Source organism: Mastomys coucha, unplaced genomic scaffold (assembly GCF_008632895.1).
Source record: "Mastomys coucha isolate ucsf_1 unplaced genomic scaffold, UCSF_Mcou_1 pScaffold12, whole genome shotgun sequence".
Lineage (NCBI taxonomy): Eukaryota > Metazoa > Chordata > Mammalia > Rodentia > Muridae > Mastomys > Mastomys coucha.
Genome location: NW_022196894.1, coordinates 53,605,535 through 53,625,129, shown reverse-complemented (window position 1 = coordinate 53,625,129; position 19,595 = coordinate 53,605,535). Strand labels below are relative to the sequence as shown.

The 19,595-nt window shown below is 38.7% G+C and overlaps 1 protein-coding gene across 3 annotated transcripts in view; it reads right to left on the bottom strand.

Annotated features, from left to right (window-relative positions):
* Senp7 (SUMO specific peptidase 7) overlaps positions 1-19,595 on the bottom strand; it is a 120,778-nt gene that overhangs the window by 38,965 nt on the left and 62,218 nt on the right. For all 3 annotated transcript variants that reach the window (XM_031364083.1, XM_031364085.1, XM_031364084.1), the window contains one exon: positions 11,479-11,594. In XM_031364083.1, coding sequence (XP_031219943.1) covers positions 11,479-11,594 — 116 coding nt within the window. The remainder of the gene's footprint in view (positions 1-11,478; positions 11,595-19,595) is intronic.

Sequence of the window (19,595 nt, the reverse complement as noted above, 5' to 3'; positions counted from 1 at the left end):
AGTCCAGGCTGGCCTCAAACAGATCTACCTCCTTCTGCCTCCTGAGTGCTGGGATTAAAGAGTCTTACTAAAATATGGAAAACCTGTTTTATAGCTGTCTCCTGAGAGGCTCTGCCAGAGCCTGACATATACAGAGGCGGACGCTCTCAGCCAACCATTGAACTGATCACGGGGTCCCCAGTGGAGGAGTTAGAGAAAGGACTGAAGGAGCTTGAAACCCCATAGGAAGAACAATATCAACCAACCAGAGCTCCCAGGGACTAAACCACCAACCAAGGAGTACACATTGAGGAAACCATGGCTCCAGCCGCTTATGTAGCAGAGGATGGCCTTGTTGGGCATCAATGGGAGAAGAGGCCCTTGGCCCCGTGAAGGCTCGATGCCCCAGTGTAGGGGAATACGAGGGTGGGAAGACAGGAGTGACTGGGTGGGGGTTCACCTTCATGAAGCAGGAAGAGGAGGATGGAATAGGGGATTTCTGGGGGGGAAATCAGGAAATGAGATTAACACTTGAAATGTAAATAAATAAAATATCCATATAAATATCTATAATGTAGTTTATTTCAGACATATTCCAGGGGCTGAAAAAAATAAAAAATGAAAATAAAATGTCTGTGTAAGATGTTCGCAGCCTCCACTCCCTAACACCAGCACCACCTCTCAAGCCGAGCTGGAGCGGAAGGAGAAGGGGTGTAAGTAAGGAGGTGCCCATACCATACAAAGCAGACTGACTGCAAATCCACTGGCAGTAAAGCACCCAAGAAACAGCAAGCTACAAAAGCTGCTCGCAAGAGTGCGCCCTCTGCTGGAGGGGTGAAGAAACCTCATCATCACAGGCCTGGTACTGTGGCACTCAGACACTATCAGAAATCCACTGAACTTCTGATTAGCAAGCTCCCCTTTCAGCGCCTGGTGCGAGAAATTGCTCAGGACTTCAAGACAGATCTGTGCTTCCAGAGTGCAGCTATTGGTGCTTTGCAGGCAGCAAGTGAGGCCTATCTGGTTGGCCTTTTTGAAGATACCAACCAACCTGGGTGCTATCCATGCCAAACGTGTAACAATTATGCCAAAAGATGTCCCAGTAGCATGCCGCATATGCCGCATATGCGGAGAATGTGCTTAAGAGCCCACTATGAGAGGAAACATTTCATGCTCAAAAAAATGTTTTTTCCTCTTCTTCCTGTTATCAGTAGTTCTGAATGTTAGATACATTTTCCATGGGGGTCAAAAGTACCTAAGTATATGATTGCGAGTGGAAACATGGGGGACAGAATCAGGTATTGGCAGTTTCTCCATGTTCATTTGTGTGTGAATTTTGAATATAAATGCAAGAAGTAAAGTATTAATGCAAGCAAAATTTCAGTGAACATGTTTCAACAGTTCAACTTTATAACAATTATATAAACCTTTGAAAAGAAGCCAAACTGTCTTTCCTCACCAGCTGTCTCGAATGTGATTATTTACAAGAATATAAATATGCTCGGTAGTTTGTTTCTTCTTTTAATAATCAAAACTCTCCTAATCTAAGTACCTAATAAGCCCACCATTCTGCAGTGAATAACTTCCTTTTTAAATAAAAAGCATCATTTTGGAAGTCTATGCCAACCACCACTAAAATGTTTTGTATTTCAGTTTATATATGCTGCACAAAAAATATCTTCCAATATGTTTTAATAAAGAGTTTATTTTCTAAATCATCATCATGAGAACCAACTCTAATTTTATATAACCAAATCACAAAGCAAGCAACATTTAGCTACAACTTATATTCATTTAAAAATTACTGGCTTCAGCCAGGTGGTGGTGGTGCACACCTTTAATCCCAGCACTAGGGAGGCAGAGGCAGGGGGATTTCTGAGTTTGAAGCCAGCCTGGTCTACAGAGTGAGTTCCAGGACAGCCAGGGCTACACAGTGAAACCCTGTCTCAAAGAAACAAAAACAAAAACAAAAAAAATTACTGGCTTCAACTTCCCAATTTAAAAAAAGAAAAAGAAAAATATTCTATTCCTTCTCCCAAGAAAATCAGCCAACTATCAACACAATATTTTTTAAAACATAATAAATTTTATTTGTATCACAAATCATGAAAAAGTCAGGTATAGGAGTATGTGGGCAGTACAACTTGAAGTCAATGCACAGTTTTTAAAATAGAGACATGAGGGCTAAAGAAATGGCTTAGAGGTAAAGTAATATGTTCAGTTCGCTGAGTTCAATTCCCAGCAACCCCCAGTGGCTCGTGACCATCTATAATGAGATCTGATGCCCTCTTCTGGCCTGAAGGCATATGTGCAGGCAGAACACTGTATACATAGTAAGTAAATAAATCTTTTTTTAAAAAATGAGGCATGGAGAACAGGAGACATTCAGAAGAGGTGAATCTGGGAGAAGTTAGGAGGAGTGGGATTACATGTTCAAAATACATTATATGAAATTCTAAAAGACTTATTATATTAAAAGATCAACAACAATTTCTTAACATAAATACTATATCTAATTATAACTTCTAAACAAAAGTTTTATAGTAGGAGACTTAGAAGAGCCAGTGTCTGTGGGCACAGCTTTAATCCTAGCACTCAGGAGGCAGACTTAGAAGAGCCGGTGTCTGTGGGCACAGCTTTAATCCTAGCACTCAGGAGGCAGGGGCAAACTGACTGTTGTGAGCTCAAGGCCAGCCTGCTCAACACAGTGAGACCTTTTCTCAAAAACAAACAAATAAAAAGGACTAACAAAGGAAAGGGAGAGTTGAGAAAAGCTAAAAACTGTACTTTATAGGATCTAACATTCAAAGAACTTACTACTTATACAGGAGTCAAGCCAAAACAGGAGTAAACTTATTATATAGAGCTGGGCATTATAAAACTATGGTTCTACTAATATACTATAGACAATTTAAGGTGGAAGATATTCCTAGCAAATAAAATTCAAGAAGTCACAAAACTCCTGTAAATAAAAGATATTAAGCATTTCCACTATATTCTTATAGAAAAAAAAAAAAAACACATGGCAGACTTATTTCTCTACAAAAGGAATACTAAACCTGTAATCTACTTTAAAATGTCTTTTGTGGTAAAGCTTTAAACAACTGGTATCAGAAAAAGATATATCTTTTTATTTAATTATCTTTTTATTATTATTTTATATTTGTTTTATTTAGCATACATAGTAATGTTTCATAATGAAAGTTTTATATATATTTTTGTTTCTATTCATCAGTCCTTCTCCCTGACTCTTCTCCCCAGTATCCCTGAAGCCAGCTTACTTTCTAGTTTCTGACCTATATTCACAGACACTCCCACATAACTATATACAGTATAAAAATTAGAACCCAGGAAACTTTTATACCTCATTTAAAATAATATCCATAACTAACTGTTTTCTGGCAAATTTTATGATTTAATTTTTCTTTACAGCTACCTGGGTTTACTTCTGGGTCTCTGATTATGTTTCATTGGTCTAAATGTCTGTTTTGTGGGAGCGTCATGTTGTACCATAGTGTTTATCACTATGACTCTGTAGTATAACCTGAAGTCAGGTATATTATGACACCTCCTGGCAGTGTTCTGCCTACTGAGATTGGTTTAGCCATCTTTTGTGTTTTCATATTAACACTTATGATTTTTTTTCTAATATTGTGACTAGAATTTCAGTGGGGATTATACTGAATATATGTTATTACTTCTGTCAATTTGGTCATTTTATAGTATGGTGTTAATTCCATTGATCCAGAATCTGGTGGTTGGAGTAGGTATGACCTCCATAGACTCATCTGTTTGAATGCTTGGTCCATAGGGAATGGCACTATTTGTAGGTGTGGCCTTGTTGGAGGAAGTTTGTCACTATGGAAGCAGGGCATTGAAGTCTTAAATACCCAGTGTGAAATTAAATCCAGTTTCCTCCTGGCTTCCTGAGGATCAAGATATAAAACTCCTTTAGCACCATGACTGCCTGGGCACTGCCATGTTTCCCATCATGATGATAATGGACTGACCTCTGAAACTATAACCCAGCCCCAATTAAATGCCCTTTATAAGAGTTTCCTTGGTCATGGTGTCTCTTCAGAGCAATGAGACACTAAGACACAAAAGGAAATTTAAAGAATCCTAAAATAAAGTAAAAAATGATAGCACAACCTACTAGAGTTTCTGAGATGGAGCCAAGGTAGTCCCAAGATGAAAGTTTATAGTAGAATAAAAGCCATGTCTGTGTGACTACGAGAGTGAGGTACTTGAAACAAAAAACAAACAAAAGATAAACAGAGAAAGGGCTCCAGAAAACAGAAATATGACTATCTGGAACTAGAGAGAATCCCTAACCACACCAAATTACTCACAAAATCTCAAATATACAAAAGGAAACTCAGCCAGTTTCAGTTACAAATATTTTTGACTAAAGTCAATACATTTTATTCAGTCTTCAAGCCTCAACAATCAATCTTAAAGCTAAGCACATAAATAATACTATACTGGCTTTTGGAAGGGGAGAGTGAAAGGACAAGATGTAGACACTAGTGTCTCCTGACTTAGATGGCGAATCCACCAGGATTCACCACAGGAGGATTTAGATTTAATATGGTTTACAAGATTAGGATTCTAGAGGTTGCACCCAGCACTACATTACCACTGTAACGTAATTCTGAACTAAGTGTATGTGGTGGTCTCCTTCATGCAGCGGCTCAACTGGGTTCCACAGAGAAAGGTATGGCGGCAAAGCGTGGATTTGAAGTTTTGAAGCATGAGGATGGCGTGGTAGGGACCTGCCAGTGGGAACTTAGTGAGCTGGTTGGAGAGATTTCAGAGCTCTGAATCAGAGAGTCTCCACGACATGAGAACAGGCTGGCCATTGCCTACCAGTGCCTGGCCAGCAATAGTATGGATTCTTTTTTATTATTTCCTGCAACAGGTGATAAACCAACATGTTGGGCAAGAATCCACTAAAAGTTTAAGATTATTAGCCTGAGAGTTGGAGTTTTATTTTCTAAGTGAGAGAAAGGTGGCGCTGGGACAAGTTACAGGAACTCAAGGGCAGGAACCTTGAAATAAAGAAAGAGGGCTCTGAGGTCCCCTGCTGTGGAAAGAGACGAGATGGCTGCTCTGAGTCAGAGAGCTGGAGAATGGAAGCTGCCTACATCTTGAGGCAGATATTAATTTAACTGTGAATTTATAATATTGGGATTACTTGCTTTTAGGATAGATTTATATACAGATTTTGTCCGAATTACATGGGGAATTTGGCCCACCATTCAGAAGTAGGATAGAGAAAATGAGTCACTGACCCCAAGTAGAGAATGTAGTGATAAATACCTGCTATGAACAGGTATTAATTAATAAATGTCTGTGGCTCCAGGTAGAGAGCTCAACAGATAGATGATATAACAGGGTGGCTGCTCTAGGCAGAGAGCTTAACAAGTTAAACCTACCTGCTTCCTATAGGCAGATACTAGTGAAAGTTTGAATTAATTGCCTTAAAGATAGTATAAAGATATATTGCTCTAATAAGTCTTACAGGATACTCAAATTCTGTCTAATGTGGGCTCCATGGGAATTTTGGGTTTAAATCCTGGTGTGATTAGCTGCCTACTTATAAGCTGGAACAGATAGAAATGTGAACCAATTGTTTTAAAGATGGTATAATAGGTCTGCAAGATAACTAACTCATATTTTCTAACATGGGCTCCACAGGAATTTTGGGTTATTATCCTGCATGGCAAAATAGAAAAGGCCTAAGAATAGGGACATACAGTATTTTACTTTACTTCATTTGTGTTGGATTGTTTTAATTTCCAAAATAGGTGTGATGTTGTGGTTATTATTACTCCTCTAGGAGAAATGTCAAAAGAAAGGTTTTCTAGTTACTGGCTCAATGATATGCTGATTTGGGAGAAAGGTTTTGTCTTTGCAGTTTTAGAAAAGGTGACTAGGGTTTATACACCTCCCAGAATAATATAGATTAGATATGATGAAGGGAGACCCCCTGAAGAACTAGATTCCAGAGAATCAAACAAAAAAGGTTATCTTGATGATACTAAAATTTTGTTTTGAGATTTGTATATTACAGAATATATAGCCTTGGTGAGTCTCATCGTCAGACATGCTGAACTGACCTGCCGAAACTCCTAATGTCTTGGATTTTCAGCAGGATCCAGTCAGGGCAGAGACATTAGAGACTAAAACAATCATTGGTGTGGCCTTTAGGTCAACCAACTCCCCCATTTTCCTTACCCCTCCCCTTTCAAAGATATATCAAGGCCCATATTCAGCTTGAACAAGTTATAAAAAGTCATCATCCTAGTTCCCTGGGCTTTGGGGCTGGAGGTGGTTAATCTAAGGCTGCCTTTTTGGGGAATTAAGAAATGGACATAATTAGAACAGGGAGGAAATAGCTAGAATTGATTTTTTTAGTCAAAATCTTATATGGTAGAAGCCTTTATAATTGTTACTAACTTGAAGTCGTAATTTTTTATTTTAGTACAGAATTTATTTTGATGCAGAATCAAGGTTTTCATTGATAAATTTCTTCTATTGATACAATAATTTTTAAAAGTACAAGGCTTAGACCCAGTCCTCTTTTTTTTAATTTTTTTTTGTTGTTTTTTTTTGCTTTTTAAACATTTATTTTATGTATATCAGTATACTATAGCTGTCCTCAGACACATCAGAAGAGGGCATCAGATCCCATTACAGATGGTTGTGAGCCACCATGTGGTTGCTGGGATTTGAACTCAGGACCTCTGGAAGAGCAGTCAATGCTCTTAACCTCTGAGCCATCTCTCCAGCCCTGACCCAGTCCTTCTTTAACTGTTATTATAAATTGATCTGAGATGTTTAAGCATATGAGTTAAGGGCCAGATAGCAAATGGATGACTCTGAGTTTATTGATAGGGTGTTTTTAGGTATTTTAATTATAAATAGCTGAGGGTAGTTAACAGACAACAGTCCAGATTACTTTACATAAATAGTTGGTTTTCAAAAACATCAGGAATCTACAGATGTGCCATTTAATGTTATTTATTCACTTGTTGGTGAGATATATCTGCTCCTAACAGCTTCCCATTCGTGGATTCAAAAAAAGCAGCAAAGCATCTATACCTCCAGGTGAGGTGGTACATTGTGGCCAGGTGGTCACTGGGCAGAAATTGCCTATCTCTCCTGCAGACTTGTACTGTCCTTGAGAGGACACAAGTTACAGGTTAGGAAAGCTTAGTTCTGCCAAGACAGAATAAACTAGTCCTTAATAATTCCTGTTTTTCAAGGTCTTTCAGAATATCCTAGGTGAGAAGGCTGAAGACTGATTCTCCAGCTTCCTGACTTACTTAGGTAGGCAGCTGTCTCTGCAATTTGTCTCAGTTCTGGAAGCTGTGTTAGGATTCCTATATTTTCAGATAGCATTGGTCACTCTTGGATTTCTGAAAGGGTTGAAAAACTACCTATAGTCTCATAGCCAACCCAGGCTATTTAACATTGAAAGAACATATTTGAGAAGATAGTTTTCTGATAGTATACAAGCTAAACCAGGACATAAGTCAGGTGTAGAATTTTAAGTCCTTTAAGTTAGGATAGATGACAGAGTGTTCTATTTAATTGACAAGAATGATGGACTGGTTGTTTGGTCTAGCTTGTACTTTATAAATTGCAAAATGGTAATATCTGTGCTCATTCTATATCTGAGATAAAAGAGTCTTTTAAGTCGACAGAAAGAGGGAAGTGCTATGGATGGCCCAGATGCTGTTTGTATTTTTATGTTAATTCTGCTTTCTCAGGAGCGGTTGTCTGGACCAAGGAATGAGTCACATACTCAGGTGACTTCTTGTGAACCCTCCCCTAATGAATAAAGAGACTAAGCACTGGGTGTACAGGGGGAACTTCCAGGTTGGAGAGAAGAAGAGAGGGAGCAAGAGAGAGATAGGGGTTTTCTGAAGGGGACAGCGATAGGACAAGATGTAGCCACTAGTGTCTCCCAGTTTAGATGGTGAATCTGCCAGGATTCACCACCAGAGGACTTAGATTTACGATGGCTTACAAGGACAGGATTTTAGTTGTTATGCCCAGCGATTGAGTTACCATTGTTTCTGAAATAAATAAATAAATAAATAAATAAATAAATAAATAAAAATAAATAATACTATACTAACAAGTTCCATGTAGTTCATAAGAAGTAAATGCTTCCAGTATATATTAACAATCTCAGTGGTTGTGTGGAAGCTTACCTCTATAAAACAGCAGCGCTGTCTCTAGTAAGTGTCTTCAAAAACATTTCAGGCTGGCTTCTAGTACACACAAAAGTTAAAGTCTAGTTTCCTTTGTTTTCTAAGAAAATATTGTATGGGTTGGGGAGGAAGTTAAATGGTTATGACTACTTGTTACCCAATTATGAGGACATGAGTTCAATCCCAGAACCCAGTTCAAGGTTAGGAATGGTCTTGCATGATTCCCCAGCTCAAAGAGGGTAGAGGAAGGAGGCTCGCTAGGGCTTACTGAATGCAAGTCCAGCCAAAAAATGTCAGCTCTGTGTTTAGAGAAAAAAAGCCTGTTCCAAAGGAATAAGACAGAAAATAATAAATGAAATGAATTTTCATGAAATATGATTAAAGAACATTTTTCTTGTGGCTAATCTAAAAAATATTCAGAAAACAAAATACCTCAACCTGCTTTAAGCTATAAACAACCCAAGAGACCTCAAAGGTGTTAATTTCACAAGTTAAAATAGTAAACTAGATCCTTCCAATTTCCATCTGTGCATGGAGCTGACCCTGTGCTACAACTCTCCAAACCCAAATCCCTCCAGGAGAGATCTGGTCTCCCAGTAGTGCTGGCACACCTGAGAGGACAGATAGGACCACTACTGCTCAAATACCTGACCCCAACAGGGACCCACCCGGATCCCTCAGGACACAGAAACCAAGAAACAATTGAGGACAGGATCTTTCTGGATTCCATCTGCGCCCCAGAGCTGACTCAGCGCCACAGCTCTCCATACCCAAATTCCACCTGGAAAGAACTGGTCACCTAGGAGTGCTGACACATAGGATTACAGGAGGGACAAGCCACCGTCAGAGAAAGTAAGACCAGCTAACACCACAGATAACCATATGGTGAGAGGCAAGTGCAAGAACATAAGCAACAGAAACCAATGCTACTTGACATCATCAAAACCCAGTTCTCCCACCATAGCAAGCCTTGGATACCCCATCACACCAGAAAAGCAAGACTCTAATTTAAAATCACATCTCATGATGATGATAGAGAACTTTAAGAAGGACATAAATAGCTCCCTTAAAGAAATACAAGAGAACACAGGTAAACAGGTAGAAGCCCTTAAAGAGGAAACACAAAAATCCCTTAAAGAATTACAGGAAAGAGCTAAAGAGATGGTTCAGCTTTAAGAGCACTGATTGCTCTTCCAGGGGTCCTGAGTTAAATTCCCAGCAACCACATCTGTAATGGGACCCAATGCCCTCTTCTGGTATGTTTGAAGACAGCTACAATATATTCATGTAGATAAATAAATAACTTTTTTAAAAAAAAAAACTTAAAAAAGAAAAAAGAATTACAGGAAAACATAACCAAACAGGTAAAAGAATGGAACAAAACCATCCAGAATCTAAAAATGGAAACAGAAACAATAAAGGAATCACAAAGGGAGACAACTCTGGAGTTAGAAAACATAGGAAAGAGATCAGAAGTCATAGATGCAAGAATCACCAACAGAATACAAGAGATAGAAGAGAGAATCTCAGGGGCAGAAGACACCTTAGAAAACATTGACACAACAGTCAAAGAAAATACAAAATGCAAAAAGCTCCTAACCCAAAACATCCAGGAAATCCAGAACACAATGGGAAGACCAAACCTAAAGATAATAGGTATAGAAGACAGTGAAGACTCCCAATTTAAAGGGCCAGTAAATATCTTCAACAAAATTATAGAAGAAAACTTCCCTAACCTAAAGAAAGTGATGCCCATGAACATACAAGAAGCCTACAGAACTCCAAATAGATTGAATCAGAAAAGAATTTCCTCCTGTCATCACAGAATAGTTAAAACACCAAATGCACAAAGAAAGACTATTAAAAGCAGTAAGGGAAAAAGGCCAAGTAACATATAAAGGCAGGCCTATCAGAATTATACCAGACTTCTCACCAGAGACTATGAAAGCTAGAAGATCCTGGGCAGATGTCATACAGACCCTACAAGAACACAAATGCCAGCCCAGGCTACTATACCCAGCAAAACCCCCAATTATCATAGATGGAGAAAACAAGATATTCCATGAAAAAACCAAATTTACACAATATCTTTCCACAAATCCAGCCCTACAAAAGATAATAGAAAACTCCAACATAAGAAGGGAAAATACACCCTAGAAAAAGCAAGTTGGTCCTGTGAAGGCTTGATGCCCCAGTATAAAAGGGCAGTGAGGTGGGAGTGGGTGGGTGGCTGGAGGATCATCCTCATAGAAGCAGGATAAGGGGCAACGGATTAGGGGGTTTGCAAAGGGGAAACTGGGAAAGGGGATAACATTTGAAATGTAAACAAATAAAATATCAAATTTAAAAACAAAAAGAGAGGCAACTATAAAAAAAGATAGTAAACTAATTTTTTTTCTTAAGTAGCTGGAATGTATTTATTTTTATTATATGTAATCTTTTTTTTTTTACAGTTGCTATCTCCCTCCTGTTCTGCCCTCCAACAGTTCCTCATGCTACTCCTTCTCCCCTGTCTCCAGGAGGTTCTTCTCACCCCACAACAATCCCCATACACTCACCAGGCCTCCCCACTCCCTGGGGCCTCGAGTCTCTCACTTAGGCCAGACCAGGCAGTCCTCTGCTGTATGTGTATTGGGGGCCTCAGGCCAAGTCCTGTATACTGCTTGGTTGGTGGCTCAGTGTCTGAGAGACCTCAGGGACCAGGTTTAGTTAACTAGTTTTTTATTAATTTTGTTTAAAAAAATTGTAGGTATTAAAAAAATTAAAAGGAGTCATAACATAGTTAATTATGTACATTAAGAGACCTACAAAGAAATTTTACAAGTCCAAGATGTATTTTCCTTCATATGTTCTAAAATTGGCCTAGGTAAGCATCCTTTGAAAGTTATAGTAAGTTCTAGTCAATAAGGAATACAATTTATAGTACAAAATTAAGCAGTGGGAAATGTGTATTAAAATTCCAGGTAACAGTGATACTGATATCCATGAAAACAACAATTTGTACAGCCAAACCAACTTAACTTCACAGACTCTTTCACTCTACACACACACACACACACACACAAAACACTGTTGAAACTTAACTTTTGAGATTAAATAAAGAAAGAAATACATACTTATGTATATAAATAGATGTTTATGCAATTTTATTTGTATTAAATAACTCCCATTTACTTTAATGTATCCTTTCAATGTTAATATGAAATATTCATATTAAAAATCATTGTAAATACAATAAGGAAAATCTGAACTTCAGTTTCTAGTAGTCACGAACCTTTAGACTGAGGAGCGGCCATCTCAGGAACAACTTCTCCATCACCACCCTGCGTCTGTTCCCCACATGCGGCCTCCTTTGCAGGAACGTTGCCTGTCCTACTTGGTTTGGGGCCCCTGTACAACAGAAATGGCATTGTATTCATTTCTCTTTTTTCAAAAGATTTGTTACTAAGATTTGTACTTTAAAACTATGTACACTGTAGTTTTCTTCAGATACACCAGAAGAAGGCATCAGATCCCATTACAGATGGGTGTGAGCCACCATGTGGTTGCTGGGATTTGAACTTAGGACCCCTGGAAGGGCAGTCAGTGCTCTTAACCGCTGAGCCATCTCCCCAGCACTTATATCCATTTCTAATAAGACTCAAATGAATTTAGAGAACACATGGCATACATTAAATTAAAATCAATTGGCTAAAAATATATCCTCACATGTAATCCTATATGATATAGGCACTTGAAAAAAAAATACTGAACTCTGACTTGAAAAGTAAGTTTCCTTCTCCAAAGGACTTTGGGGGAAAGAGAGAATTTCAACACTGTTTCTGCAATATGAGAAAAGAATAATCCTGCATAAATTAGAGAAGTCCAAGCATAAAAGGTAAGATGATAATGAACCAGTGTGTAAGAAAGCAAGTATAAACCAAAGCTACGTGTTAATATATTTCAAAAATGGTTCAAAAAACAAAGAAAATAAAGATTAGGATGGGCTAACCAATTTTATCTATATAAAATAAATTAAAATCTAAAGTGCAGGCAAAATAACTGAAATAAATATTGCGGGAAAAACAAATTTTAGTGTCCGTGTAGAGGTGCACTCCTCTGATCCCAGCCTCTTGAGGATCTCTGTAAGTTCAAAGCCAGCCTGGTCTACATAGTGAGCTCCAGGACAGCGAAAGCTACACTGAAAGACCTTACCTCCGAAAAAGAAAAGGACAAAAGAGAAAAAACATCTTTCCATGATAAGGATAAAGTTTTTAACATTTTTAAAATACAAAAGAAAATACATATAAAAGAAAATAAAACTCTGGCCTAGAAAAATCCAAACCTATTTGAGCAATAGATTACTTAAAAGACACAGTGTAAAAAAATACCATCTTGACTTTCCAGAATACTTCCTTTTAAAACATGAGTAAATTTGACACACATACACACACACACACACACACACACACACGCATGTGCACATGCCCCACACACACACACCACGGAATATATTGGTTAAATCTCAGTAAGTGTAATGTAATACTGTTCTGTATACCTGAAGGCATATTTTGAGCAGTTACAATGTTAAAATAAAAGGGATTCACAACTGAGGTAACTCAGATAAGTGACAGTGACACCAAAGATGAGTAACAATAACCTAGAACAAATGATCAGAATATCAGAATATAAGAAATAAATTGTAAGCTTAAAAGCTATAGTAACCAAATATTACCAATGTAGGGTCATAGTAAAAGGATCAGTCACTGCTATGATTACACTATGGAGCCCTTTATATTTACTTTAATATAATGTGCTTTACTTATAAATTAGAAACTAAAATCTCAAATACTCAAAATAAGACAATTTCACTTACAAAAAGCTTTTGGCTAAGTCAGTTCATTTTAGTCAGCTTTCAGGCCTCACCTTTAAGGCTAAAAGCCTGTAAGTAATGCTATATGGTGTTTTGTTGGATTTTTTTTTTTTTTTTGGTTAGGTTCTCAGCAAAATGCAACTAGACATTATAAACAAAACAAAACTTTAAAATGTGAAATGAAGTAAAAGAGTAATGAAACAGAAAAAAATACTGCAGCAGAAGTTTAAAACATGAACTTGAGTTTTAAATGCAAATAACCCCTGCTTGAAGCTAGTCTAATTCTATAGGGAGTAGTCCTGAAAGAGGGGTTAGAGAAGTGGCTCCATGGTTAGAGGGTATGTGGCAGAGCAGGAGGACCTGAGTGCAGGTTCCTGGCACACACACAAGATTAGCGCCACACTGGTCACAAAAGCTGGGATTGGGAACACACCTGAAATGATAGTAGTAGAATAATGTATGAAGAGAATGTTACAAATAAACACCAAAGAATTTTAGCCAGTTGTAAAAAATAATAAAAATTGTAACAATGCAGGAAGGTGTTAAATGATATAAGCCAGACACACAGAGATGAAGAGTATATGCTTTCTCTCAGATGAGAATCTGGACTTAAATTTAGATATAAACAGTACCAATATAGGAGGAGGGGGTAGTATGTCAGGATAAGAGTGTAAAAAAATACATGTGACATGAAAGCAATAGAGCTATCTGAAGGGAGAAAGGGACTTGCAAAAGAGAAGAGAACAGGGTAGGCAGGAGCAAAATTGATCAAAGCATAATGATATATATATGTATAAAATGTCGCAGTAAAGGCTGGAGAAGTTCAGTAGTTAAAAGGACATACTTGCTCTTGCAGAGGATCCAAGTTCAGTTCCTCCAGAGCACCAGAGTTAACTGGGGTTGGGCAGCTCACAAACACCTCTAACTCCAGCACAACACCTCTAACTCCAGCACAATACTTCTGGCCTCCAGGGGCACCAACACTCACTTGTACACATGGATGTGCACACTCACACACACATATCCACACACACACACACAATTTAAATTACGCTTTAAAAACATGTCAAAACAAAGGTGACTATTTTATATGCTAGTAGTTAACAATTTTTAAAAATCACTAAGTAAATGATTTAATGTTATGCCTTTATAGCAAAAAGAGAATAATGGGATTTCAACAGAAATATAATCTAGGAAAAGTGCAAAAGATGAACAAAACTAAAAGTTGGCTATTTGAAAAGGTAATAGACAAGTTTTTAAGTACCCTTAGAAAAACTAAGACAGTTGAAAATTAGAAAAATGAAGATATTACAACAATAACTCTAAAATGAAAAGAATCATAAGATTACAAATTATATGCCCCAAATCAGAAAACTCTGGGGAAAAAAATTATAAATTCCTAAACATATACTAACTCCCAAGACTTAGTCATGGAGAATTAAACCTGTTTAGATCAATAATGAGCAATGAAATCTGATTAGTTATAAAAACCTTTCCTATCAAAGAGAAGTGTAAAAGGTGATGGTGTCACTACAAAACTCCATCCTCAAAAACATAAGCAGTACAAAGCCAGCTGTGTCAGAACCCATGAGACTCCTAAAACAATACAGACTATTGTCAACTGCCCTGGGTTGCCTTCCAGAACTTGAAGGTAGGACCCTATTGCTGAAGACGCCACACACTTGAGACAGACACACGACTTGGATATGACCTGGAAGCCTCCTCCCTGAAAACCAGTTCTCACAGTATCTGAAGGTGCGAGGCAAACTGCCAAAGGAGAAAAGCAATAGTCCTACCCGGATGTCAAACCTGTGAAGCACAGCAATGACCAGCATGGCATGTCTTCCCCACGGGTGCAGTAGAGGCACACCTTGAGAGTAAACAACAGCCACCCAACTAGCCTTAAGACTCACTCAATAGGAGGAAATTCACACACACACACTTCTATAATCCTAAAAAAATGACCCGTGGCTGGTGAGGTCATGGACCCGAGGGGAGAATCTGCTGCTACCACTTTCCTAAACCAGAATAAATTTTAACTGAATTCTAAGAATTTATTCTGGGCTGGTGAGATGGCTCAGCAGGTAAGAGCACTGACTTCTCTTCTGAAGGTCCTGAGTTCAGATTCTAGCAACCACATTGTGGCTCACAACCACCTGTAATGAGATCTGACGCCCTCTTCTGGTATATGTGAAGACAGCTACAGCGGGGCTGGAGGAGGCGGGGCCGGAGGGGGGATGCGGGGAGGGGGGGGGGGGGGGGGGGGGGGGGGGGGGGGGGGGGGGGGGGGGGGGGGGGGGAAGAGGCGCAGAGGGAGCAGGGCGGCAGAGATCCTGACTTCAGTTCCCAGGAGCCACACACATGATTGCTCATGGCCATCTGTACAGCTACAGTGTACTCATACACATAAAATAAATAAAATAAATCTTTAAAAAAAAGAATGTATCCTAATACCACATATAAATGTAGTTCTCATATCTCATTAAAAATCTTTTTTGCAGCAGATAAGAGTCCATTACAGGGCTAGTGAGATGGCTCAGCAGGTAAAAGCACTGACTGCTCTTCCGAAGGTTCTGAGTTCAAATCCCAGCAACCACATGGTAGCTCACAACCATCTATCACAAGATCTGACCCTCTTCTGGAGTGTCTGAAAATGCTATGGTGTACTTACATATAATAATAAATAAATATTTTTTTTAAAAAAGAGTCCATTACTGAAAGACAAAACTGTTGAAAATATCAAAGAACAGAGCATGGAGTGATGCATGCTCAAGAACATCACAAGAGGACAGAGAAAGGCTGCGTAAGCGGCAGCCATGAAAACCCAACAATATGGCTACTTCAGCTAGACCTGAACAATGACACCACCAGTGCATATGCTGAGATAGATAGGGAGAATCTCACGAGGTCCTTTCCCAGATGAAGAGCTACAAGCAATGGCTACCGAGAGAAAGAGATTTAGTATTTTCCAGGGATGAGCTCTGTCTTAGCCAGGGTTTCTATTCCTGCACAAACATCATGACCAAGAAGCAAGTTGGGGAGGAAAGGGTTTATTTGGCTTACTTCCACATTGCTGTTGATCACCAGAGGAAGTCAGGACTGGAACTCAAGCAGGCCAGAAGCAGGAGCTGATGCAGAGGCCATGGAGGGATGTTCCTTACTTGCTTGCTTCTCCTGGCTTGCTCAGCCTGCCCTCTTATAGAACCCAAGACTTCCAGTCCAGGGATGGTACCACCCACAAGGGGCCCTACCCCCTTGATCACTAATTGAGAAAATGCCCCACAGCTGGACCTCATGGAGGCACTTCCCCAACTGAAGCTCCCTTCTCTGTGATAACTCCAGCCTGTGTCAAGTTGACACACAAAACTAGCCAGTACAAGCTCCAATCAGTTATACAATCCCACATCACCATCCCTAAACATATAACATAAAAGAAACACTAATGGACTCATCAAACTGCATTTATATATACATGTCTGTATATATGTGTATATAAATGAAACAATAATTAGAGGAAGAGGTCATGAATTTGAGAGGCAATTGGGAAAAACAGATGGGGGATGGGCACAGAATTGTTGTAAATACACTACTCATATACGAAATTATCAAAAAAACTAAAGCAATTAAAAAGGAAAGAACAATCAGTACTAGAATAGGCTTTAGTTTAAAATTATTTCATGATTAATTTAAAGTATAATGATTAATGTTTATATGTTAAGATAATGAAAAGTGCCATGTTGAACGAGCAAATATTCTACCTGAAGTAGGTAATTTAAGTTCCACAATGGTATTTTCTATCAATTCTTCATTTCTGATGTAAATGAAAAACTTCCTTTCCCAAATAATTCTATTCTGATTATCTATAACAGGGAGTAGTAACAGCTCTTGGCAGAATAAGGCTAACACAGAGCTTTCAATCCTCACATAGTACTTGCTCATATCAAGTGAGTAAGTGTGAAGTTTGCAGAAGAAACATCAGTTTCTATGGTTACAACCTACATTAATCTACTAACAGAGTTTATACATGTTTTACATAATAAGGGTTGGCATGTTACCACATTCTTTAAAAATAACAGAATAAGAGGCAGGTGGATTTCTGAGTTCGAGGCCAGCCTGGTCTACAGAGTGAGTTCCAGGACAGCCAGGGCTACACAGAGAAACCCTATCTTGAAAAACCAAAATAATAATAATAATAATAATAATAATAATAATAATAATAATAATAATAACAGAATAATAATAATAATAATTAACAGACACCACGTCTCTGAGAAGCTCTAAATAATTTCTACATACCCATTCTGCTTTTGAAGTGGATAAGAGTGGTTACAACAGATGTCAACCTATTCTGTGTTCATCTTATATTTCAGTTATATTGGGACATGTCTACTAGAGTGATGGTATAGCTAGGAGGCTACATATCTCCACTAACTATTCTGAATTCTCCTTTCAAAATGACCTGGGTTTTTTTTTTTAAGTTTTTTTTTTATATTTTCTTTATTTATATTTCAAATGTTATCCCCTTTCCCTGTTCCCCCTGCCCTGGAAAGCCCTATCCCATCCCCCCTCCCCCTGCTTCTATGAGGGTGTTTCCCCACCCACCCACCCACTCCCACCTTCCTGCCCTTGAATTCCCCCACACTGGAGCATCGAGCCTTCACAAGACCAAGGGCCTCTCCTCTCATTGATGCCCAACAAGGCCATCCTCTGCTACATATACAGTTGGGGCCATGGGTCCCTTCATGTGTACTCTCTGGTTGGTGGTTTAGTCCCTGGGAGCTCTGGGGGGGTGGGGGGTCTGGTTGGTTGATATTGTTGTTCTTCCTATAGGGTTGCAAACCCCTTCAACTCCTTCAGTCCTTTTTCTAACTCCTCCATTGGGGACCCCGTGCTCAGTCCGATGGTTGGCTGCAAGCATCCACCTCTGTATTTGTCAGGCTCTGGCAGAGCCTCTCAGGAGACAGCTATATCAGGCTCCTGTCAGCAAACACTTCTTGGCATCCACAGTAGTGTCTGTATTTGGTAACTGTATATAAGATGATCCCCAGGTGGGGCAGTCTCTGGATGGCCTTTCCTTCAGTTTCTGCTTCACATTTTGTCCCCATATTTGTTCCCATGAGTATTTTGTTCTTCTCCCTTCCAAGAAGGACCAAAGCACCCACACTTTCATCTTCCTTCTTCTTGAGCTTCATGTGGTCTGTGAATTGTATCTTGGGTATTCAGAGCTTTGGGGCTAATATCCACTTATCAGTGAGTGCATACCATGTGTGTTCTTTTATAACTGGGTTATCTCACTTGGGATGATATCTTCTAGTTCCATCCATTTGCCTGGGAATTTCATGAAGTCATTGTTTTTAATAGCTGAGTAGTATTATACTACTATTGTGTAGATGTACCACATTTTCTGTATCTAATCCTCTGTTGAGGGACATCTGGGTTCTTTCCAGCTTCTGGCTACTATAAATAAGGTTGCTATGAACATAGTGGAACATGTGTCCTTATTATATGTTGGAGCATCTTCTGGGTATATGCCCAGTAGTTGTATAGCTGGGTCCTCAGGTAGTACTATGTCCAGTTTTCTGAGGAACCACTAGACTGATTCTAGAGTGGTTGGACCAGCTTGCAATCTCACCAACAATGGAAGAGTGTTCCTTTTTCTCCACATCCTCACCAGCATCTGGTGTCACCTGAGTTTTTGATCTTAACCATCTGACTGGTGTGAGATAGGATCTCAAGGTTGTTTTGATTTGCATTTCTCTGATGACTAAGGATGTTGAACATTTCTTTAAGTAGTTCCCAGCCATTTGATATTCTTCAGTTGAAAATTCTTTGTTTAGCTCTGTACCCCATTTTTAATAGGGTTATTTGATTCTCTGGAGTCTAACTTCTTGAGCTCTTTGTATTTATTGGATATTAGCCCTCTATTAGATATAGGATTGGTAAAGATCTTTTCTCAATCTGTTGGTCGCCATTTTGTCCTACTGACAGTATCCTTTGTCTTACAGATGCTTTGCAATCTTATATGGTCCCATTTGTCTATTGTTGATCTTAGAGCATAAGCCATTGGTGTTCTATTCAGTAAAAATTCCCCTGTGCAGATGTGTTCAAGGCTCTTCCCCACTTTCTCTTTTTAAGAAAAGAGAGAACTATAGTTTCATCAGAGGAGCTCTGAATTCCTTAAATTAAATGGTAAGGCTGATTAAGTTCTTATAAACACTTTGGCCACAATGTTGTTGGCAACAGTGGTCTTAGATCATTCTGACATTTCCAGGACATAAGCCTTCAGAAGCATCAACTACAGCAATAACTTTTAATAGAATTTGTTTCATTAGCAGCAATAAGAAATAAAAATAATATTACTACTTATTATCAAGTATTGGATTATAGATTTTACTCAAATCTAAACATCATTCCAAAGAGACATACATGTGTAGCCCTGTTTTAAAGATAGAATGAACTTTCCAGGCTAACTCAGTGTGTTAGCAACACAGATGAAAGCTAAATTTAGATTTAGTCACAACATTTATGCTTATTCCAAA